At 52.9% G+C, this 23,398-nt stretch overlaps 1 protein-coding gene across 1 annotated transcript; it reads left to right on the top strand.

Annotated features, from left to right (window-relative positions):
- Positions 1-444: 444 nt before the first annotated feature.
- XKR5 (XK related 5) lies at positions 445-22,921 on the top strand. The gene is made up of 7 exons (XM_029226729.1): positions 445-502; positions 2,515-2,698; positions 9,705-9,889; positions 10,758-10,967; positions 13,258-13,427; positions 17,653-17,764; positions 21,300-22,921. The coding sequence occupies exons 1-7, from the start codon at positions 445-447 to the stop codon at positions 22,427-22,429; spliced, it is 2,049 nt and encodes a 682-aa protein (XP_029082562.1). The 3' UTR covers positions 22,430-22,921.
- Positions 22,922-23,398: the final 477 nt, after the last annotated feature.

The raw sequence follows: 23,398 nt of genomic DNA, 5'->3' as shown, positions 1-23,398 counted from the left end.
TTCTAACTCAACTCCTTCCATAGACCTACATGTGCTCTCTGCCTAGTGGTTGACCAGACTGCCTTTCAGCGGCTCCGGAGGCGGTGGCCAATTTAACTTCCTGCTGACCACCGACCTGCGGTCCTAAGGTTCACGTAGTACTTTTCCAGGGCCCGTTATAAGGTTGGGGGACGGCACAGGAACTGCTTTTGCACACATCTAGAGGCCGGGTGTAATCGGTACTTTCCCTGCTTAGGAAGCAGACAACTCTGCCCCCCTCCCTGCCTCCCTCCGACCCGTCTAGCTACTCGGGAAAACCCAGGACGAGACACTCTGCGCCTAAAGGCTCAGCCGAAATGCATCCTGCAGTCGGGTCTCCGGCCGGAACCCTCCCCGACTCGGGGCGGCCGGAGGGGAAGGGGCGGGGGCCCGGCAGGCAGGCCAGCGGCGCGGCGGGCGCAGAGGATGCACGCGGGGGTCCTGGGCCTCTCCGCCCTGCTGCTGGCGGCCGAGCAGAGCGCGCGTGAGTGCCGGGCAGGCCACGCTCACCCCTCCCACCCATCCTGACGCCCGGGGACCCACACGCCACCCCGGCCACGGCGACGGCCTCTCCCCGCCTGCGCCCAGCACTGCGCGCCAGTGCACGCACGGTGGCACCCCACCCGCCCAGTCCCTGGTAGATCCCCGCGAATGCACGACCCTCCCGGGGATGCGTGATTGCCCCCGAGGATGAATGCCGCACCCCCTCCGCCCCCTCCCCCTTGCATGCGTGGTCCCCGTGTATCTGAGGCCACTCCGCGGCGGGTGCACGATCCTTCCCCCTCCCCCTTGCATGCATGGTCCCCTTGTATCTGAGGCCCCTCCGCGGCGGGTGCACGATCCTCCCCCCCTCCCCCTTGCATGCATGGTCCCCTTGTATCTGAGGCCCCTCCGCGGCGGGTGCACGATCCTCCCCCCTCCCCCTCCAGCGGGTGCATGATCCTCTGCAGGAGTCGCGGCACACGTGGCCCCCCCCCCTTCCCTCCAGAGAGGCCTCCAGGCAAAGTGCCGCAGGTGCCCGAGGCGCTGCACGCGGGCCTGGGGGCGCCCTGCTCTCCCCACTATCCGGCCGGCCTGGGGGTCTGGGCGGCGGGGGAAGCCGCTTGGGGCCAGGTTGTGGTGGGACTGGGCTCGGCTTCCGCGGAGCTCTGGAGGGAGGGCCGTCTACAGCTGGACCGGAGGCGGCGGGCGCGGGACGCGGTGGTCGAGTAGGGAGCGCGGTCCGCCGGCACAGGCGGGGCCAGAGGGCGGGGCGGTTCAGCGCCTTTCCAGTTTGAACTTGTAACTCCTTCGGTGCCGGAGCGGAGGCCTCCGCCCGCTGCCGCCCGGCTCCCTGCAGCCGCTTCTTCCTCGCGGGGCCCCCGCAGATGGGGGGAGGGGTGGGAGGAGTGGAATTCACGGGGCTTCAGCATCCAGACCCCCCCAGCGTTCCTCGCCACTCCCCAGCTCGCAGGCACTTGGGGACCCCGGCGGGCTCTGGCTCTGCACTTTTTCCTGGGAGGGAGTTGCCCCCGCGCCGCGTCGGCGGGTCCCTTGTTTGAACCGCGGTCCACGAAGGCCCCCCGGGGTCGTCCCCGCCATGAGGTTTCAGAGGCGCCCAGAGGAGGTCCCACGTTGAGATCGGCTCCAGAGCTCCGGGATCCAGCGCCGCCACTGAGCAGGGCTAAGATGAGACAGGACTCCGGGTCTCAGCACCCACCCCAGGTGGCCCCGCGGACGTGGGGTCCTCCTTCCCTCCCAGCTAGGAACGCCTGGGCCTCAGCGTTCCTCAGACTGGGCAGGGCGGTGACTCCCCCAGAGGCTTCTGGTGCCTGGGGCTCCTGGTTTGCCTTGTGTGCCGGGTGATTAGAGCAAGAGACAGAGCCTGGGCACCAAGGAATGGCTGCCCAAGCCCTGGCTTCTCCGGGAACCTGCAGGGTTCCTGTCTGTACCTGGGGCAGCGCTCTCTTACCGCTGCAGTTCACAGCTTTACGTGCCCATAAATCCATGTTAAACTCTAACAGTGGGAAACCCAAGCGATAGTCCTGTAAAACAATTACTGTGAGTCCCGAGCACCTGCTAGTACTGGACAGAGGTAAGCACCCACGTCTATTGTCATTCATCAGGGAGGGCAGATCCTAACCTAGATTTATCAAGCTCTTTCCATTCTCTGACCCTATCCTACAACCCTCAAAAATAAAATAAATGAAGCCGCCCCCAGAGAGGAGGTTTTACATTTTTGAGCCCATACTAAGTGCCAGGTGTTTGTGGGTTTTTTTGCACGCTGTCCTATGCGATCCAACAGCCCCTTTGTACAGCCATGGTGTCTGGGCCTTTGGGATCCTTTGGGAAGCTCTGGCCCTTTCATTCGACCTCATTCCGGTCTAGACTGCCCGCGGGCTCTGCCCACTCCAGGCTAGGTGTAGCAGGCAGCACTGCTGGCTGTAGGGACACAGCGTTTGCTGGTCCCTCCCTCCTGCCTTCCACTAACCCTCTGGTCCTTCCTCTGGTCCCCAGGCCTCTGCACCGTGGTTTACTACTTCACCACAGGCCGGCTTCTCTGGGGGTGGCTGGCTCTTTCTGTGCTACTACCTGGCTTCTTGGTCCAGGGCCTGAGCTACCTTTGGTTCCGAGAAGATGGACATCAAAGTCACTGCTCGTTGGTGGTGCTACACCTCCTCCAGCTTGGCGTGTGGAAGCGGTAAGGCAGCCCCTTTCAACCCTGAAACGTGATTTCACACGTGCGATAGGAGGGTTCTTCTGCGCATACGTATTCCATCCTTAGGGTCACAAAAGTGCAGGCTTGGGAGAACGTTGGAAGCCACCTCTTTGAACATTTGCTCTGATATTGGTCACCTCACTTCCTTGAGCATCCTCAAGGGACTCCTACCGGAAGGAGCCGTGACCCTTCAAAAGTTTTTCTTGACTTGGGCCAAATCCTATGTGCTCGTGTTTAATTCAGTTGGTCTCGCCTTTAGAGCCATGGAAAGTGACTCAGTTAGGGCTGGTCCATGTAAACACCTACTCCCTCACTCCAGGAGGGTGACACAGATTTAAGCAGAAGCAGCAGTGGGGTCGGCCTGGTAACATTTGCATTAAGCTTTTATTGCAAGAAGAAGCCATTTGGGTGCCAGGGCCACATTTTTCCATAAAAAGGCATCCTGGGCAGGCCTAGTGTTCAGCAGGCTCGGCTTTGGCCCACCAGTGCAGCAGGTAAGGTGTTGTTTTCCCTGGGATACCTGGATTCCCAGAGGGTCAGGAGAGATGCGGCAGTGAGCTTACACTGGGGCAAATTTCAGCTCTCAGCTGCCTCATAATCCCATAGAGTTGCCAGGAATTTTAAAAGGGAGAAAATTGGGAGATCAGATCGGTGACGGCCTCCGGCTCAAGAGCACATGAACTTGTAGACGCTGAGGATAGAAAGGCTCTCAGGAGTCACGGCCAAGTCTCAGATCTCGGGCTGCGCTGCTGGCTGTCCTGGTTTATGCCTTCAAGCCATGCCCAAGGCTTTCTTTGGAGGCGCTGAAGCGAGTTTTCTGATTTCCCAGCTGCGTCTGAGACAGAGGGCTTGGAGACAGAGGGTACTTCTGATAAAGACATCACCCAACCACCCGAATTTCTCCTGGCCCCTCGGAGCTGGGACCCTACATCTCTAAAGGCACCAGAAGCGTTTTCAGCTACAGCAGTTTTGCCTAAAGCTGAGCCTTTGTGTTTAAGCCATGTGGTTCCTCTGAAACGATAGGACTCCGACCAGTGGGAGGAGAGCAGAGCTGGCTTTCCTGTTGGACTCGGAGGATCGGAGCCTGTACTGGGCGCTACCCACATGCACTGACCCTTCTGTCTGCCCAACTTGGTATGAAAACCATTAAGGGCTCCGGTCCTTCCAGGGACCACGTGGTACGTTATAGTCATCAAGTTTGCGACCTCAGGGACAGAGCACCTATTGAAAAAAAATGAATCAACTCTCCCCTAAGGGAACATGTCATAGCTCAAAAGAAGATTGAAGTCAGGGCCGGTCGCTTGAGAGAAGCCTCCTGTATAACTGTCAGATAGATCTGTCTTCTGGGGCTCCGGGGGGACCCTTGGTCCCATTTGATCCAGTGCCTTCTTCAGAGATGGGGCAGCGTCAGGCTCACATGTATCCACTTCCATGCTGGTGTCCAACACTGACCCCCGCTCATCTTCCCCAAGTTTCTCAGATGATGTCATGAATACTAAATATATTTTTTTTAAAAACTAAAATGGGTAAATGAAGAGAGACAGGAAAATTAGAAATTAGGAAAAACGACTAGTCATCTATATCTCTTCTTATTTAAAAACAGAAGTTAGTGGGACTTCCCTGGCAGTCCAGTGTTTAAGACTGCGCTCCCACTGCAGGAGACACAGGTTCGATCCCTGGTCAGGGAACTAAGATTCCATATGCTGCTCTGTGCGGCCAAAAAAAAGTTAAGGTGACTAAAAATATATATGTATGATTTAAAAGGACAAAAAAAAAAAAAAAAGGCACGAAAAAAGAAAAGAAGTGAAAAAAGTCAGGAAACGGAAGGGAATGTCGGAAAAGAAGGTAACGCCAGAATGTACTCTTGCTTACGGTGAACCACAGATTTGTCTCTCAGTTTTGTAACAAGCATAAGAAGCTACATGGTTTTGCAATTCTTCTGCGATAGAAAATAAACCAAACAAATGGAAATCTACTTCCTTAGAAGAAAACTTTGAAAGTTAAAGTAGAAAACAAGAAATCTATTCCTTATCCTGCAACCAGCTTATTGGGCTTTCACAAAGAAGACACTGGGTAATGGAGTGTCTTTCAGCACATCCACACGGAACTTCGCAAGACTGATTCCCAGTCAGGGCCAGCAAAGAAGCCGCTCAGAAAACTGCAGTTCAGCGAAAGCACCTGTAGGAGGAGCCAAAACAGTTCTGTTTGCACAGCCCTATACAAACAGCATTTAGAAAAGGGTCGTAACGCGATGCAGAAGAATCTACTGACAACAAAAAACCAATTAAACGCAAACCTCGTGAAGTGGCTTGTTAAAAAGGCAAGGACTAAAAACATAAACGTAGGGCTTCCCTGGTGGCGCAGTGGTTGAGAATCCACCTGCCAATGCAGGGGACAGAGGTTCGAGCCCTGGTCCGGGAAGATCCCACATACTGTGGTGCAACTAAGCCCGTGCGCCACTACTACTGAGCCTGCGCTCTCGAGCCCGCGAGCCACAACTACTGAGCCCACGAGCCACAACTACTGAGCCCACACGCCTAGAGCCCGTGCTCCGCAACAAGAGAAGCCACTGCAATGAGAAGCCCGTGCACCACAAGGAAGAGCAGCCCCCGCTCGCAGCAACTAGAGAAAGCCCCTGGGCAGCAACGAAGACCCAACACAGCCAAAAATAAATAAATTTTTAAAAAAAAAACAAAAAAAATAAACCACAGGGCTTCCCTGGTGGCGCACTGGTTGAGAACCTGCCTGCTAATGTAGGAGACACGGGTTCGAGCCCTGGTCTGGGAGGATCCCACGTGCCGCGGAGCAACTAGGCCCGTGAGCCACAACTGCTGAGCCTGCGCGTCTGGAGCCTGTGCTCCGCAACGGGAGAGGCCGCGATGGTGAGAGGCCCGCGCACCGTGATGAGGAGTGGACCCCCGCTTGCCACAACTGGAGAAAGACCTCGCGCAGAAACGAAGACCCAACACAGCAAAAATAAATAAATTAATTAAATAGGTACTGGAATGATTGCATAATCTAAGTTCCAGATAACAACAACAACAAAAAAAGTTCTATTCAACATCAATCTGTTTAAAAAAAAAAAAAACCCCAGGAAACAAGTGTTGGCAAGGATGTGGAGAAATTGGAACCCTTGCACACTGACGGTAGAAATGTAAAATGGTGCAGCCACTGTGGAAAACAGAATGGTAGTTCCTCACAAAATTAAACATAGAAGTACCATATAATCCAGCAATTCCACTTCTGGGTATATATCCAAACAAGTTGAAAGCAGGGTCTGGAAGAGGTCTTTGTACACCCATGTTCCTGGCAGCATTACTCACAGTAGCCAAAACATGAAACAAACCACATGTCTATTAACAGATGATGGGTAAGCAAAATGTGGTCTGTACATACAACGGAAAAAAGGAATGAAATTCTGTAATATGCTACAACGTGGATGACTCTGGAGGACATGATGCAGTAAGCCATGCAATAAGACAAATACATAATTCCACTTACATGCGGCACCTAGAGTAGTCAAGTTCATAGAGTCAAGTTCATAGAGACAGAAAGTAGGATGGGGGGTGCCAGGGGCCGGGGGAGGAGGGAACGGGGACTTATTGTTTAATGGGGACAGAGTTTCAGTTTTATAAGATGAAAAGAGTTACAGAGGACGATGGTGGTGATGGTTGCACACCGTTATGAATTATTGCAAATTGTCAATAATCTATTCAATTATGGAATTTAAATTATTAACGTCACTGAACTGTACTCATAAAACGGTAAAGATGGTACGTTTTATGTTATGTGCATTTTACCGCAATTTTAAAAAGTTGAAAAAAATGTACAGTCCTAGCGGAAACCTCCACCGTTCACTGTCTCAGCTTTCACGTCACCATAAAGTGTTAAGATGGAGAGGAGCATCACTAATTCTTCACCTTGTGGGGCTACGATAGACTATTCCGGGGGAAGCGGATACGTTTGGTTTTTTATTTAAGCTGTTCAGTGGAGCTTGCTGAGAGACATCATTCCAAACACCAAGTTAGTATAATTAAACGTGTTAACAGACATCAATTTTTAGTGCATGTTGTCCTTAGTGCAACGAGAAATCTTAGACCATCATCAACACAGCTCAATATGCTCGGTATTTATTCGTTCATGTTTACTAACCTTGTGTGACCAAAGGGACTGGAGACACGTGATTAAGGCACAGTCTGAGGCCAAATTGTGAACAAAGCTGGAACAGTGAATTAGAAGAAGAGAGAGATGTTCACAGGATGCTGGGAGCCCCAGGGTTTGCCACGGTGCATCTCTGGACCAGAGACGTCTTCATCACCCGAAACTCGTTAAAAATGCAAATTCTCGAGCTTCACCGGGACCCACATGGCATCACGGCAAACTCCTCATAATTCTCCAAACGCGTCTGTTTAATCAGAAATTCTAGGCCTGGGCCCGGGCAACCTGTCTTTCAACAGCCCACCTGGTGACCCTGATGGTGCTCACGTCTGGAACCGCCATCCGGACACAGGAGCCGTCGTGGGAGGGCTGAAGAATGAGGTGGACTTGGAAGCACGTGGGAAGGGGAGGCACTTCGGACCCAGGCAGCAGCAAGGCCGCTGCAGAAGGAACCGCTGGAAGCGGGGGTTGGGAAACTAGAAGTCTGTTTTGCTGTGAATGCGGGGTAAGGATTTTCTGGACGAGAGCAATGTGGACGGAGACAGACTGGGCTGGACCATGAAGGAGCTTGTCCAGCAGGTAAGGGGTTTGAGAGCCACTGGAAAGGTTTAAGTAAAGGAGCAAACTGGTCAGATAAGGCCCTTAGAGACGGCACAGGAAAGGAACTGAGAAGGGAGAGTCCAAGGGCCAGGCGGGCGGCCAGAAATCCGGGCAGGAGCTGGTGAGTACCTGGAAGGAGAGCATCCATTCCCACCTCCGCCCTCCTCCTCCCACTCACCGCCCCGTACCTCCGCTTTCACCTGGGCCCCCCGAAGCCCCCTACCAGCGATCTCAGCCTGAGTCCCTCCCCCTGCAGCAGGTTCCAGAAACGCGATTCCGAAAACCAGGTGGATCGCATTCCCACTGGTTCTCCATTTCCCACTGGTCTAGGAGGGACACCCAACTCCTCAGCTGGGCTAGAAGAGGCTTCTGCTGCCCCAGGATGGACCGCCGTTTCAGTGGCCCTTCTCCTGCCCCGCTGGTGCCACCGTGCTCCCTCAGGCTTTGTCCCTGTCCTGAGTATGCCCGTCCCTCCTTTCCCTGAATATGTTTTCCTCTCTCCCCGGGACCCCTTCCGCCCCTCTCGTTTTCACACGTCTTTCTTCCTGCTTAAAACTTTTCGCGTGTGTATGGCTTGTTTTCCACAACTGAATCTTGGGCTTCCGGAGAAGGTCTTCAATTTCGTTTGCACCCTCTGCAGTCTCCAGCAGGTGGGAGCAGCCCAATAAGGATGCACATGGAATGAATGGAGGCGGCTGGGAGGGTAGGAAGGGAGATTGGCACGTCCCCAGAATGGAGGATTCAGGACTGAAAGGGAAGCTACCGTATTCAGCTTTATATGCTTTTTTTTAAAAAAATAAATTTATTTATTTTTGGCTACGTTGGGTCTTCGTTGCTGCACGCAGGCTTTCTCTAGTTGCGGCGAGCGGGGGCTACTCTTCGTTGCGGTGCGCGGTCTTCTCATTGCGGTGGCTTCTCTTGTTGTAGAGCACGGGCTCTAGGCGCGCGGGCTCAGTAGTTGTGGCTCACAGGCTCTAGAGCTCAGGCTCAGTAGTTGTGGCTCGTGGGCTCTAGAGCTCAGGCTCAGTAGTTGTGACACACGGGCTTAGCTGCTCCGCGGCATATGGGATCCTCTGGGACCAGGGCTCGAACCCGTGTCCCCTGCCTTGGCAGGTGGATTCTTAACCACTGCGCCACCAGGGAAGCCCCATGTGCTTTTTCTTAACATTATATTTGGGTCAGAGATCACGGCTTCAAAGACTCAGTAAGAAATCAGTTCACTCCAGGATCCAAATCATGAAAGAGGAAAGCTGTCTTTCTTAAGTGTCTTTCCTGGGCCCTGTGTACCCTGAACAAAGCCATTTCAAAGAGGACCCCCTTCTGCTCTGGCCGTAGAAATGTTGGCCGGAGATCAGAGGTGGGGGCGTTCGGGGTAACTTGAAAGGCGCACTCAGCTCTCTTTCAGGAGTCGGTAAATTAAAACGATTCCTAGTTTTTCTGAACTTGGACAGGACAGAAGTTCGCAATTGCATGTGGACTTGGCAGGCATGCCAGCCCCTGCTGCAGGCAGGTGTAGGGATCACTGTGTTCCTGCTTCTGGGCGCGTGAGTGGGAAACTGCTGTGAAAACCCGAAGTCCCCAGAGCCCACACGTGCCTGGGGAACAGTGTCCTTTTTATACGTGCACGACCCTCCTGGGGGCGCAGGACAGCGACCCATGGCACCTCCAGATGGCTTTCATAAGATGGAAGCATCAGAAAGGTTTCTAGGGTGGGTTTTGGGGGAAGTGGAATGAAACAGGCGCATTTCCTCCTTTTTCTTCTCTTGCACTTACTCCTGTTCCTGGATGTGTGTCCCTGCAGCCAGGGCAGCCCGTCCTGCACACCCCACGATGGCGCCCCGCCCTTCCCGCTGTCCAGCAGGTGTGGATTAATTCCCCTCCCGAGAGGCCCTGGGGCCAGGGAGGTAGTTCAGGGTTAGCTCTAAACTGTGAAGGGCGCAGAGAGAGCCCACAGCCAACCTGTGTGGTCCAGGCTCCCGGCCTAGCACCCCTTCCACATGTGGCCAGAGGTGTTCCGCTGGCCGGGCCTTGCTGGGCAAGGTCACCTGCTGCAGCACTTGGGTCAGACGTGCCACCTTCACTCTGGAGTCAGAGCTCAGGGACTTGGGGTGTAGCTGCGATCAGTTAACCCCTGGAAAGCTATCGGTCTCTACGCGATAAGCCAGAGAAGGGGGTTCCTGTTTAAGCTATCACGGTGTGGTTCTGAGTCCTGGGCTCTCCTCTTCCTCAGGCACTGGGACGCCGTGGCCCCTGTTCTCCGGAAGGAAGGGGAGGCCTCCGCCTGGGGCCAGCTGCGGATGCAGGAGGCCGACCTGTCGGCCCTGCGCCTCCTGGAAGCCCTGCTGCAGGTCGGGCCCCACCTGCTGCTTCAAACATACGTCTTTCTCGCCTCGGACTTCACTGGTATCGTGCCGGGTGAGTGTCTCCTACCACTGACCTCAGACCGTCCGACTTCTCAAGGCGGACAGAAGGAAACCCCTTATTTAGCAAAACCCGGCAACCTAAGATTTCCTGTTTGGGAGAATTAGGGCAGCCCAAGGGAATGGTTAATACTGGCTTTTGTTTGGGGCGATGAGTTCCCGGGGGTCGGCTTCCTTCATGGGGCTCAGTCCATGGGACAGAAATAGTCAGATGACCCTGAAAGCACCTTGGGAAGGTACTGCGTGCTGCCTCTTGTGAAATCAGTGTGTCTGTTTCCCCCGGGACTAACTCAGCGCAGTCTGAGCCTCACACCTCGAGAGCCATGGAAACAGAGCAACTCAGGCCCCAGCAAATGTGCGTCTTCTGCTGACTCTCCCTCCAGGGTGCAGGCTCTCTCCTATGGGCTGGAACCATTGGAGGTCCTGGTCTCATTTCTCTGATTGAACCTCCTTTATGTGGATTGAATGGCAAAGCAGGCTCTCTCCTATGGGCTGGAACCATTGCATGTCCTGGTCTCATTTCTCTGATTAAACCTCCTTTATGTGGATTGAATGGCAAAGTGTGTTTGGGATGAAATAGCACGTTCAGAGCCGTTAGGAGCTGCTTCGTCATAAACCAGAGGTGCTGGAGGAGCAGTGACTGGGATGCTTTTCTTAAAGGGTGAACACGGAGAGCCCAGCCCACCTGAGGGGGCAAGCGCCCATGTGTTAAGCAGAGGAAAGCTCTCCTGCACGCCCTCATTTCTTCAGAGCGGAGAAAGATGTGCGTTTGCACGGGGGTGACGATGCCCTCTGAGAAGTCAGATTTTGTTAAGGGTTAACGTCCTGTAAATACTAGGTTGTCCTGTGCGCTTCGCTTCCAGGGATGAGTGCGCTGTGCTCCTGGCCTGTGCTGTCCTGGGCCCTGGTGTGCTATGCTCGTGCCATGGGCGCCATGAAGCCGGGTCACCTCTCCATGCCGTGGACGGCCCTCGGCTGCCAGCTGCTCTGGAGGATGGGCATGGTGGGAGCCCGCGTTCTGAGTCTGGTTCTGTTCTTCCAAGTTTACCGCGTCTGGGTTCTGGTTGTTGCAGGTGAGCTGAGCGTACGTTCCGACTATCTATTGGGGCCTGACAAACCACCCCGAACTTAATGCCTTACAAGAACCATTCATGGGGCTTCCCTGGTGGCACAGTGGTTGAGAGTCCGCCTGCTGATGCAGGGGACGCGGGTTCGTGCCCCGGTCCGGGAAGATCCCACATGCCGCGGAGCGGCTGGGCCCGTGAGCCATGGCCGCTGAGCCTGCGCGTCCGGAGCCTGTGCTCCGCAACGGGAGAGGCCACGACAGTGAGAGGCCCCCGTACCGCAAAAAAAAAAAAAAAGAAAAAAAAAATATATATATATATATAACCATCACGTTTGTTTTAGAAATTGTTGCGCATTTCTTGTTACCAGAGTCTAAAGACGGGTTTTTGGGTTTTCTAACATAAGAATGTGATCGTTCCTTCTATTTATCGAGCGCTTATATTGAGCACAATATAACTCATTTATTATAATTATTGAATGTTTTTAAATTATAAAATATTTGCTAAAATTACAGATGATAATGTAGCAGACCACCATGTAGTTTTCACCTAAAACCGACGTAGACTTGACTTTCTTATTCAATCTTTTACTTAATCGTACTTTGCATGTGTCTATAAAAACAAATCAATAGGGCTTCCCTGGTGGCGCAGTGGTTGAGAGTCCGCCTGCCGATGCAGGGGACACGGGTTCGTGCCCTGGTCCGGGAGGATCCCACATGCCGCGGAGCGGCTGGGCCCGTGAGCCATGGCCACTGAGCCTGCGCGTCCGGAGCCTGTGCTCCGCAACGGGAGAGGCCACAACAGTGAGAGGCCCACATACCGCAAAAAAAAAGAACCATTCATGATCAATAGCCCCGGTTCTGAGGGCTGACTGGACTCCGCTGGGGGTTTCTTGCCTGGGGCAGGGCGTCCTCGCACCATCGCAGTAGGTTAGCAGGTGTCTGGATTCATAGGGAGGCTCCACTGGGCTGGCTGTACAGACGTCTGGCACCCAGGGCTCCTCCACCCTTTCTCTTCGGCAAAGTCATCTGGATTCGGACATGTCAGCTGAGCATTCCAAGAGAAAGGGGGTGGAATGGCCCGGAACTGGATCAGCATGGCTTCTGCTGCATTCTGCCTGGCAAAGCGGTCTCGGCCAGCCCAAGTTCAAGAATGTGGAGGAAAAGATTCAGCCCACGAGTGTCCAGGGAGAGGAGGAATGCATGCAGGGTCTCTTTGGAGAAATGCGCCCGCAGCTCAGAGAGCCCAGCGCTCACAGGACCAGCCAGCCCCAGAGCGCAGCTTTAGCTGCTGTGAGGGCTCCACATTCTGTATCATGGGCTGAAAATCCTTAGTAAAACTGACACTTAAACAGGAGGGAGGCACAGGGTCCCACGTGCCCTGACGCAATACAGAAACGTGCAGTACATACTGTGCTGTTACTCATAGCCTCCCAAAGCCCTCCATGTTATTCAAATGCTGAGTTTTAGCCGTCTTCTCTGTTTCAAACAGGACATCTCCACTGAATCCAAAGCCCCCCTCAGCCCTCAGTCTAGCTGCACCTGGTTTGACCAGTGATGACAGGGAGTCTGCTTGATGATGCAGGATGCCTGCAGGGGGCCTGTGTGGCCCTGCCCAGAGAGGAATCTCTTCCGGTCATCAGGGAACACCCTCTACAAGAAGGAACAAGAAGCACTGAGAGATATTTAGACTTGAGCCTAGAACAAGCACGGGTACATTTATTGGCAGAAAGCAGACATCTATGAAAGAAATTGTGTTCCTAAAGAGACATTAGCTTTTTTTTAATTCGTTTTTTTAAAAAATTTCTGTTCAAACGCCAGTATGACATTATTCCTCCTAAACTATAGGAACAAATATCACAGCTGGACTGCATACAGATCTTTCCCTTGGATGTGGAGGGTTTTAGCCCTTCGAGCAGGGATTAAAAAACAGTGAGCAATCAGTTTTGTCACTGCCTCTTTAAACACTTTCTGGAACTAAAAAGGCCTAAGTACGCAATATTTAGTGAGTGTTACTGAAGCTAGTTTTTGTTTGCTCATCCCCAAATTAGGTCAGCTACCCTTTATGAGGATCAAGTGAGATAATACTTGCAAAAATAAAAAGTGTGGGTTTTCTGTGACCCTTGAATCTCTTCTGGGTTTTCATTTGTTTTCTTGGGTGCCGAGTCAGATGCAGTCAGAACAGAGAGGAGGGCTACAAGCCCTGGTTTCCGAGTTCCTGCCCTACCCCCTCCCCGTCTCCTCCCTCAGCCCCCCCCCCCCCCCCCGAGGACCCTGACTTCCAAGGCCACTCTCTGCAGGTGCCCACTGGCTGGTGATGACGTTCTGGCTCGTGGCTCAGCAGAGTGACATCGTGGAGAGCACCTGCCGCTGGAGGCTGTTCAACCTGCTCATGGGTGCCGTGTACATCCTCTGCTACCTCAACTTCTGGGACAGCCCTTCCCGAAGCCGGATGGCCACGTTCTACACGGCAAGTGGCGATGACGGTTTTGTTTAATCCCAGCTTTTCCTGTATACGTAGAATGTGTGCGTGCATGCGTGTGTGTGTGTGTGTGTGCACTTGTGCACACATATCTATTAAGAAGGAATAGCTTAATTTTAGGAAAAAATCTAAAGGGCATTATAGTCTTGAACAGAGATGATGGGCTCTGAAAATAGCAACCTGACGTCCAGTCGTTTCCACGTAGTTACTGTGGCAAGGATTGTGGCGCCTTTGGCAATGTTTTTCAGCCACTCTCTACGTCAGCCCGTCTGATAAATACGATCACAGTTCTATTCTGGGTCATATATGCGATGCCCTTGTTAGTCAGCTCAGTCACTGAGTTACAGCTGTGGTCCTAGATAGTGTGAAAAACACAAAGATGACGTAATGCCTGTCTGCAGGCCGCTTCTGGTCCCATGGAGGAGATAAGCTTCTACCCAAACAAGTTTTAAAAAGAGGCAGAATGTGGACAAATGCTGGCAGAGAAAGCAGCGTCTGAATTCCACAGGAGTGTCACTTCCCACTGGGATGACCGGGGACACTTTTGATGAGAAGGGGGAAGTTGAACTGCATTGCAAACGGCAAAGGAGAGAGGACCAGCCAGGGCTTCGGAGCACAGGCTCTGGAATCAGACGGGCTTACGTGGGACCCTGGCTGTGCCATTAACTGTCACCAAATGTTGTGGCCAAGAATTTAAACTCTCTGGACCTATTTTTTCATCAGCACATCAGGACATAGCCACCCACCTCTCGGTGTCCCTGTGACAGTGATGTAAGACCTACCTGCTTTTCAGGGTCCCTGGGAAGATTAAATAATAAACACCTTGGGCTGAAATAACGAGCAAATAGTGGCTGTTACTGATACAAAAAGTTGAAGAGACTTTCAGGGGTGCAGGCGCTCTAGGATGGAGGGGGGAACAAAGAGAAGAGCCCGGAGGTGCAGCTCCTGTCTAGCAGCAGGTGGGCGGCGTTGGTCATCTCCTGGTTTTAGGAGAGCACCGTAGAGCTTGGTGACCCCATAGACCACAGGGCCCACAGACCAAAGAGGACCTGTGATGTTGAACGAGTCACAGAGCCCCACCAAGCCTCAGTTTCCACATCTGGAAACCGGGAGTAACAAGGCCCATCTCACTGCGGGGGGTGAGGGCTGAGTGTGTGGCAGGGCCCCGCCCCCATGCGCCGTGAATAAACCTGAGGGTCACTTCTCCATCGTCCGTTCGCCGGAGCAGTGTGTTCACGTGCCGATGCCCATGGGCGCCCTGAGAAGCAGTACTACGTAAGGAGACGTTTCACAGTTGCTGCTTTTCTTTCTTTGTTTTTGGCACGTTCACACCCCTTGTGCCAGGAGTTCTGGGGGCTGTTACATAAGGAAGGGAAACAAATGCTTAATTCTTTGCAGCTGTCCTAGTCACCGGACCACTGAGTTCAGAGTGATTGAATAGGAAAAGACAGAACTTAGACGCTACGGAAGTTTCAAGTGTGGACTGGCAAAGATGCAGAAGCACAATGAAGGCCACAGGGTGCGGGGAGGCCATAGGAAAGCCAGTGTGGACGGTACTGAGTTAAACACACCCGGACGCCAGTTGACGGCGATGAAAACAGATTCTATTAAGTCAGTCGCAACAAGGAAAGGGGTCCAGCGTGGACTGACCCCGACCTCATTTTGTGCAGAGGTGACTGCATATTTTAAAGGGAGAATGGCGTGGGACAGCGTGTGCTCCAGCGGAGTCGGGGAGTGAAGGGGTGTGGTCAGTGCGACCTCACCATCTGGGGTGTTAGTTGGTGCTTTCGGGATGAGAAACACACTTCCCGTCTCTGTCGTGAAGAGTGTTCACACACCTTAGAGCAAGGAGCTCACAGGCTGGGAGAGTCGTCTCCTGGGATGTGTGGGTTTCAGAGAGATGGTCCTCAGGTCCTGGAGAAGACAGCTCTGGGTGGTAAAAGATGTACATTTCAAAGGGACAGAGAAAGGATTTATAATCGCAGACTTTCTGAGGTAACGCCCCCTAAGAGGAGGTTCAGGGCCTATCTGCCTGTGACCAGATGTTGGCTGGAATGAACGGTAAGTTCTCCTGGCAGCCCTGAGCTTTCTTAAGCAGGGACTTAACTGCTGCTGGGGTCATCGTGCTAGGGGTGCAGCCTTGAGCTGTTAGAAACTATGGTAGTGTTGCTTCGGGTCTCTTAATGTGCAGAGGTGGGCAAAATCGTTTCCGCTACGAGTCTGCAGTTTTTATAGGCCAAGGCTGAGGCCTTGTCCAGAAGAGGGCTTAGGGGAGCCTGTCTGAGTCGTTTGGTCAAGAAGAGGGTCTTTGTCAGTGGAAAGTCATTGCATTTGTTAGCGTCCTCCAGACAAACAGAACCAATGGGATGTGTATGGATGCGTAAGAGCAGATTTGTTATAGGAATTCGCTCATGCAATTATGGAAGCTGAGAAGTCCCACGGTCTGCCATCCACAAGCTGGAGAACCAGGGAAGCCCGTGGTAATCTAGTCCAAGTCCAGAAGACCAAGAACCAGGAGGTCGGTGTCCAAGGACAGGAGAAGATGGATGTCTTAGCTCAAGAAGAGAAGGAGAATTCCCTCTTCCTCTCTTTTGTTCTATTGGGACCCTCAACAGATTGGATGGAGCCCACCTGCATGGGTGAAGGTGATGTTTACTCAGACTACTGATTCAAATGCTAATCTCTTCCCATCCTCACGGACACACCCAGCAGTAATGTGTTACCAGCATCTGAGCATTCCTTGATCCCGTCAAGTAGACACATAACATCAACAGTCACAGTCCTTTAGGGGGCAGCCTGTAGGAAGGTGACCCTGGACCAGAGAGTCAGGACACGCTGCCAAGAGGACCGCTGCGTTGTCAAGGAGTGGACACTCGACACTGGGTGGAGGTGGGGCTGTTTCCAGGTGTGTTAGGGAGGATGACAAGGCCTGATGTGCAGGTGAAATGGGTCACCCCGACAATGGTGGGGAAGAGAGACTGCAGTAGAACTCTGACAGGAAGTAGCAAGTTAAGAACTGTGAAATGACAGTAAGGACGGGAAAAAGGAGATGGATTTTTTTTTTTCCACAGTCTGCACTACCAGTTTTTTTGTTTTGTTTTGTTTTGACATATACAAACTTAAGAGGGCCAGACAGGTGATGAGATGTGGTTGATTTGAGGAGAGAGAGTACCTCCAAGTTCTGCAGGCTGGGCTGCTGGGCAGTGCCGTTTAGAACCGAAATAACACCTGCTGGACCCTTGAAACACAGCTGCCCAGAGCCTAAGGATGGGGAGGTGGGTATTCTTAGGATTTTTAAGCAGCCCCTAATATCATTTTTTATTCTCTCCTTATTTGACCTTTCTAGAGTTAAAATGATGCCAGTGAATGGCTATGGCAAACCTTGGAAGACTTTTAGCATAATAGTATGACAATTCAGGGGTTTTAAAACATGTCTCCTACACAGTGTTTAAATACATCATCTTTGAATTACGTCCCGTTTATTTACTTATTTTAAGAAATATATTTTGTATTATATTGATATATTTCATATTAAAATATTTTTATATTAATTTATATTTAAAATTATTAGCTTTGGAAACCTTAGCTAATAAGCCCGCCTGGACGGGAGATACGGAGAGCCTTCTGTAAGAGCTGTCCTTATTTCAGGCCCGGGAGGAAGGCTCCCTGTTCGGCCAGCAAGAGTACCTCCCCTGCTGCCACCTGGTGGCCAGGGGCCAGATTTACCTTTAAAGAGGTAAATATTCGAAAAAGAAATTCTGAAGTTGTTACGAAAGTGTGTTGAGTATGGCTTACTGGAATTCAGTGTCACTGTGAGCTCTGCAGATACTTTTAATTATTGCATGGTAAAGCCAACAGGTGCATACAGTTAATTTAACATGAGAATGTGGAGCATATAAAGCAGGAAATAAAAGTCGCTATCAGCCCCACCTGAGTCACCGAAGGGAGCCCCCCCAAGCCTCGCGAGCTGTGCCCTTACATTTCCTGTGCGTTTATGATCCTGCAGACATTTTAGTGAGCTGCACTGAGAACAGGGAGAACACCCCGCTGCTAGAGAGGCTCACTCGACCCTGACCCTGCTTCCAGGAGGGCCCCGTGGGCACGAGGACAGAGCCCCCAACCCTGAAGGGAGCTGCGGCAGATCGCAGGATGGGAGCGTCCCGAGGCCGCCTGCACCCGACCAAGCGTGCTGACTCTCCTTCTGGTGCCCTAGGTCATGCTGCTTGAGAACACCATCCTCGTGCTGCTGGCCACGGATTTTCTCCAGGGAGCGTCGCGGACCAGCCTGTGGACGGTAGCCGGAGTCTTGTCTGGATTTCTGATCGGTAAGACCCCACATCTCCTTCCTAGCCCCTCCCTCCCTACCCCAACTTGCTTCTTTACAATAAGCGCCCTCCAAGGGTAGGAAACGGTGCTCAGAAGCAGCTGGATGGAGACCAGGGAAGCTCCCTGCCCTGCGGGCGGCAAGGCCACTCCCATAGGGGCGCAAGAAACCGGATCAGCCTCCGTCTGCCTTGCTTGGCTGTGCTCAGAGGAACTGCTGGTGAGGCAGGGGCTGCCTCGGGGGTGGGACCCTCTCTGGTGCGCTGGCAGGGGTCAAGGACGTAAGCTCCCGCTCTTTTCCCAGCATCGAGGCACTGGGTGCGGAGAGGGCAGAGCAGGGGCCTTCCTGGCTCTACACACGTGCGGTGTCTCGACGAGAACCCTAGGAGAGGGGCTGAGCTCCCCCCAGCCTGGGGTGAGGCAAAGGCGAGGTTAAGCGATGCCGCGAGGTCAGGCGGTCTGGGAGTGGCAGAGCCACAGGGCCTGGCGGTTTAAGATGATCGGTTACGTCTCGTGATGAGGGAACGGCTCCAAGGTCCACGCTGTGCCCACCACGCTGACCCTTAGCAGATTAGCAGATCGGGTGTGAGATCCTCTCCTGCACTTGGAAAATAACAGAAGACGCACCCCTGCTGTCGGCCTCCTCCCCGCACTCCTGCCCCAGCACGCGCTGGCCCGGCGATGGCGGCGCCCTCATTCTGCAGCCTTTGCCAGAGCTTCCAGGACAACACCCGAATGTCCCACGCGGGTCCTTGCGCTTCTGAAACACGGTCCAGGGCAGAGGCTTCTCCTGCTGTTCGCAACAACTCGGGGCCCGAGCTCCCGCGCGCCCCAAGGCCTTGCCTCTGGCCACCCACGTCCCGGGGGGAGCGCGTGGGGGTCGGGGCACCACCGGGCAGCCCTGACCCCTGACGCAGGAGGATGGGTGGCGGGGAGTAGGGTCCTTTTACTGGCCAGCAGCCGGGGCTTGGACTGACCCGTCGGGGTAGAACTGACCAGGGAGAGGAAACGCCCCGGAGCTTCCAGCGTTTGGAGACATGAAGATGACTCTTCCAGGGACGGAGCAGATTCATAAACGTGGCCATAAAACAAGTATTTGAGGGCCACGAACCAGAGGTGGCCTTTAAACTCGACCCCCTCCGTTGTCAGGAACCAAGGCTCGTTAGAGATGCCGGTGGCCAAGTCAGCCCTTCTTTTTCAAATTAAACTTTTACCTTTGAGATGACTGAAGTTTTCAGAAATAATACAGAGATCTCCACATCAATAACTGTTTTTTAAAAAACATTTTAAAGAGTGTAAAGTGAGAAATGATGCAAGGATGGCTAATGTGGCTGGAGATGCATGAAAATAATTCACCGAGAAGATAACTTGAGAGTCGGATCTAGGAGGATGGATGGAAGGTATTATAGTAAAGAACAGGGAAAATTTTCAAAATTGTGCATGAAAGAGAGAGTAAAGAATAGAAGGAAGGAAGGAAAGAAGGAAGAAAGGAAGGGTAGCAGGGAGGGAGGGAGGGGAAAGAAAGAACGCAGAGAGATCCCTGCATCCCTCCCCAGTCCCCCCAGTGGTGGCTTCCCGCAAAACTACAAGCAGAACATCAGAACCAGGATGTTGACGTGACACATTCAACATGCAGAGAGAACCCTTCCGTGGCCATAAGGACCCTTGTGTTACTCTTTTAAAACCATATCCACTTCCTCTTATCTCCACCTCCTCTGTAAGCCCCGGTGACCGCTAACCTGTCCTCCATTTCTATGATTTGGTCACTGCAACGATGTTATGCAACTGGAATTGTACAATGTGTGGCTTTGGGCATTGGTTTGGTTCACTGAGCGCCATTCCCCGGCAGTTCTTCTGAGCCCTCGTGTGTATCAATATCCCTTCCTTTGTTGCTGAGGACTGGTCCGTGGTGTGGATGAAGCTCATTGTGCCAACCATTTGCCTATCGTAGGACAGCTGGTTGGTCCTTTTTAAAATAATAATATCTATGCCAGGCGCCAGGGTGCAGGGAAGTGCCCGGGGTGCCCAGGCATGAAGCGGCCGGGCTCTCTCACATGGCAGCTCCCAGCACTGCTCGAGCCATCCTTCCTGGGGGCGTGGGCACCGTGACACTTGGGATGAAGGGACGGTGAAGCTGGGCAACCCAACCACTCATTCGGATTTTCCAGTTCTCACTGAGTCCTGTGAGCACAGCGGGGGTGGACGTAAAAAGGTCCCCCCCGGCCAATCTGCTTCACGCTCCAGTTGGAAAAGAGATGTCGGACACCATTCCTAAAATGTGTGGGGCTCCTGGGGCAGCCTGAACTGATTCCCCTGTGGTGCTGGAGGGAGTCCTCAGTGGGAACATGGGGCGTGAATTATAGTCAGCGGAGCACAGGCTATACAGCAGCAACTCTGGCTGCCGTCTTGAACTCCCTTGATAAGCATTTATTGAGTACCTACTGCATGCCAGCCTGGGGCTGCAACCAGGAACCCGGTGAAACACGCTGCCTCAAGGAAAGTCTACCTTCGCTGAACACATGTACCTGGGACTTGCAGGGTGGGGGGGAAGGGGGTCAGCTCCCATTTCTTGGCCTCGGGTGGCTCACTGTAGAAGGAGAGTGACAATACCTCCCTCACGCTGGCTGTGAGAACTTGGAACAACGTATAGAAACGGCCGGAGCCGTGCCCCCTGCAGAAACAACACTCGGTCACATCCCATAGGAATTCTGTCTCCATTCCCCCAAAGGTACCCTGAGAGGATGCAAGGGGACGTCTGTTAGGCTCCTTCTAGCTCCATCCTTGCTGCGATTTCCTGACCCCTCTGATGCTCTCCCCCCTCCTTCCCCGCCTATGTCAGGTTTCATGCTGTTTATACCCAGCGCCCTGAAACCAGGCGCTTGGTCCAGTACAACAGGAAGCTGGAAATAACGTGGGAGGATTACTGGAAAGCTCTGTTAAATGAATTATTGCCGTAGCCAACACTTCTGATCAAAATAAATGAACCTGACAACAATGTGATTAAGATGTTTATGCACAAAGGAAGTATTGTTGCTGTTCGTGGAAATTCCTTGATACGAGGTTTTTGATGCGTATGTTTAACCTCTGCTTGGGTCTTGTTTTTGAAATGATTCCTTACCTCCCCCTCCCCTCGCTTTGGAATCCATCAACCGGTGAGTAGATGGTTGAGTTCTGAGTATCTGACCCAGTTTTCTGAGAGTAAAATGATCATTTCTACCAAACCTCTCTGTCTCTCTCTCTCTCACACACACATCTAGAGGACTCAGTTGGAGCATCCCTCAAGGAAGAAGCCATAGAATCCACAGGACTTAGACTTTGTTCTTAGATTTTCAAGTGTAGACACAGTTGCAGCTTATGGGAGCTGGAGAAGACTTAAATTCCCCCCAAATATCCAGTTCTGATGCTCCAACGAGTCCTGTTTTGGATCCCAAGTTGTATGACTCCACTCAGAATTCCAGAACCTGGATTTCTGCAAACCACAGCGAGGACGCAGGACTTCAAAGAAGATAACCTTGTACTCTTTTTCTTCTTTTTCAGGCAGCGCCTCGCTGGTCATTTATTACAGCCTGCTACATCCTAAATCCACAGACATCTGGCAGGGCTTTGTAAGGAAGTTCTGTGGCGTTGCAGGGGGTGATAAAGCAGAGGGAGACTCTCCTCCCCGGGCCTCGGGGCCTGCTGGGGAGGGGCCGGAGAGCCTGGGGACCTGCCAAGAGGAAAGTGATGTGCTAACAAGCCTGGGGAAGCCCCCCAGCCCACAGTGGGGTCCCCCACAGTCTGGGATGGAAAGCCAGATGGCTGGGGAGGCCTCTTTCCTCAACCATCACCACTGGCTATTGGTGAAACTTGCCCTGAAAACGGGAAATGTGTCAAAGATCAACGCAGTCTTTGGAGAAGACAATCCTGGCTTCTTTTGTTCCCCTCCATGGGGGTTGAGCCAACACTGCAACCAGGAGAGGAAGCCCCCATCCTCCCAGCAAGAGCCCCCATCGTCACCCCGCAAACCCCTAACCTCAGAGGAAGGCTCTGAGCTTCGAGTTGTCCCCAGAGCAGAGGCTGACGAAACTTCAAATTACGTCTCTTTTGCCAGCGATAATCATGACAAAACTCCTGCCCAGAAGCCGTCAGCCATGCAGCAGGAGGGCAGCCCGAAGGAGGGAGACGGCGCTGCTTCTGGGGTGCAGGGGAGGGGTGCAGGTTGGTGGCTGGGTGGAGGGGAAGGACAGGAGAGCTCCACACTCTACTTCAGTGCCACCACTGAAGGGGCCATATCCTCACACCAAGACGGTGGGAGGGCAACTCTGACGATGTCCCTCTCTGGGAGGAGATTGGGGGAAGGCAGCCTTGCCCGGCCTGCCTCACCTCTGCCGGCCACCAAGCCCTTTCCCGCCACCATGGCCAACATCAGCCCGATCTTAGGCACCGGCCCAGGTAGAAGCTTCCATCCTAGTGGCAGAGCCCTGGGTGGCTCAGGGCATGGGGCTCAGCAGGAATCCACGAGGGACCAGAACCATTCTGCCACTGATGGCACACAGATGCCATGGCCGAAGGTGAGCCCGAGGCCCGCTGTGGAGCCCTGCCTCACGTCCACCCCCAAGTCTGAGTCCACCCACAGGGACAGCAGCTGGAGGGAAAGGCTGAAGACCGAGACAAGTTTCTTCATCTGACCACAGTCACTGTGAGATAAAGCAACAGACCAGCTAATCAAGCTGGTCATTGGCGTCGGGATAGGAGGAATCCCACTTCTGACACCTACACCCTTGCGTACATCACATCCCCTCTGGACTTCTGTCCACACAGCTAGAGAATGAGAGAACCAGATTAGATTAGATAAGATCCCCTGCAAACACCACATGCCACACATATACACAGGAGTCATTCTCTAACACAGTGTAGAAGGTGGTAGAGATAAAACTTCCAATCAAAATTGACTGCTGGGCTTCCCTGGTGGCACAGTGGTTGAGAGTCCGCCTGCCGATGCAGGGGACACGGGTTCGTGCCCCGGTCCGGGAAGATCCCACATGCCGCGGAGCAGCTGGGCCCGTGAGCCATGGACGCTGGGCCTGCGTGTCTGGAGCCTGTTGCTCCGCAGCGGGAGAGGCCACGGCAGTGAGAGGCCTGCGTACCGCAAAAAAAAAAAAAAAACGGGAAAAAAAAAATGTGACTGCTTCCATTTACAAACTCTATGATCCTTTTGTGTCTCCCACTGTGGTTCCTAGGAAGCTCAAAGGTAAAACCCAGAGTCCTATTTTTTTCTGGGTTTTCATGATACACCAAGCTCCTGACACTGGTTATTAATCCAGTTTTTTAAAATGTATTTTAACTGCATTATTTTATGAAATTCCTTGGTAAACTTCAGGACATCTCAGGCCTCTGCCCAGTGGAAGGAGAGCCAGAGAAAAACCAGAGCTGGACAGAGTTAAAGTGGTGAAAACAGATTTTATTCAGGAGCTATTGCAATAGAGAAAGAGACCTCAGTATAAAACCAGCACAACTCTGAACTCATCGTGGACAAGTGGGGGTTTATAGCCAAGGAGCAGGTGGAGCTTAGTGGATGGAAATTACTAAGAAGAAGCATCGGGGTAAAGGGGGATTCCGGCTAAACTGACCTAACAGATTCTCTCTGAAGGCAGGCC

Source organism: Monodon monoceros, unplaced genomic scaffold (genome assembly GCF_005190385.1).
Source record: "Monodon monoceros isolate NGI ecotype Baffin Bay Population unplaced genomic scaffold, NGI_Narwhal_1 Super_Scaffold_17, whole genome shotgun sequence".
In the NCBI taxonomy this organism is placed as follows: Eukaryota; Metazoa; Chordata; class Mammalia; order Artiodactyla; family Monodontidae; genus Monodon; species Monodon monoceros.
The sequence above is the reverse complement of the archived record's forward strand: the minus strand, read 5'-3'. Positions and strand labels throughout refer to the sequence as shown.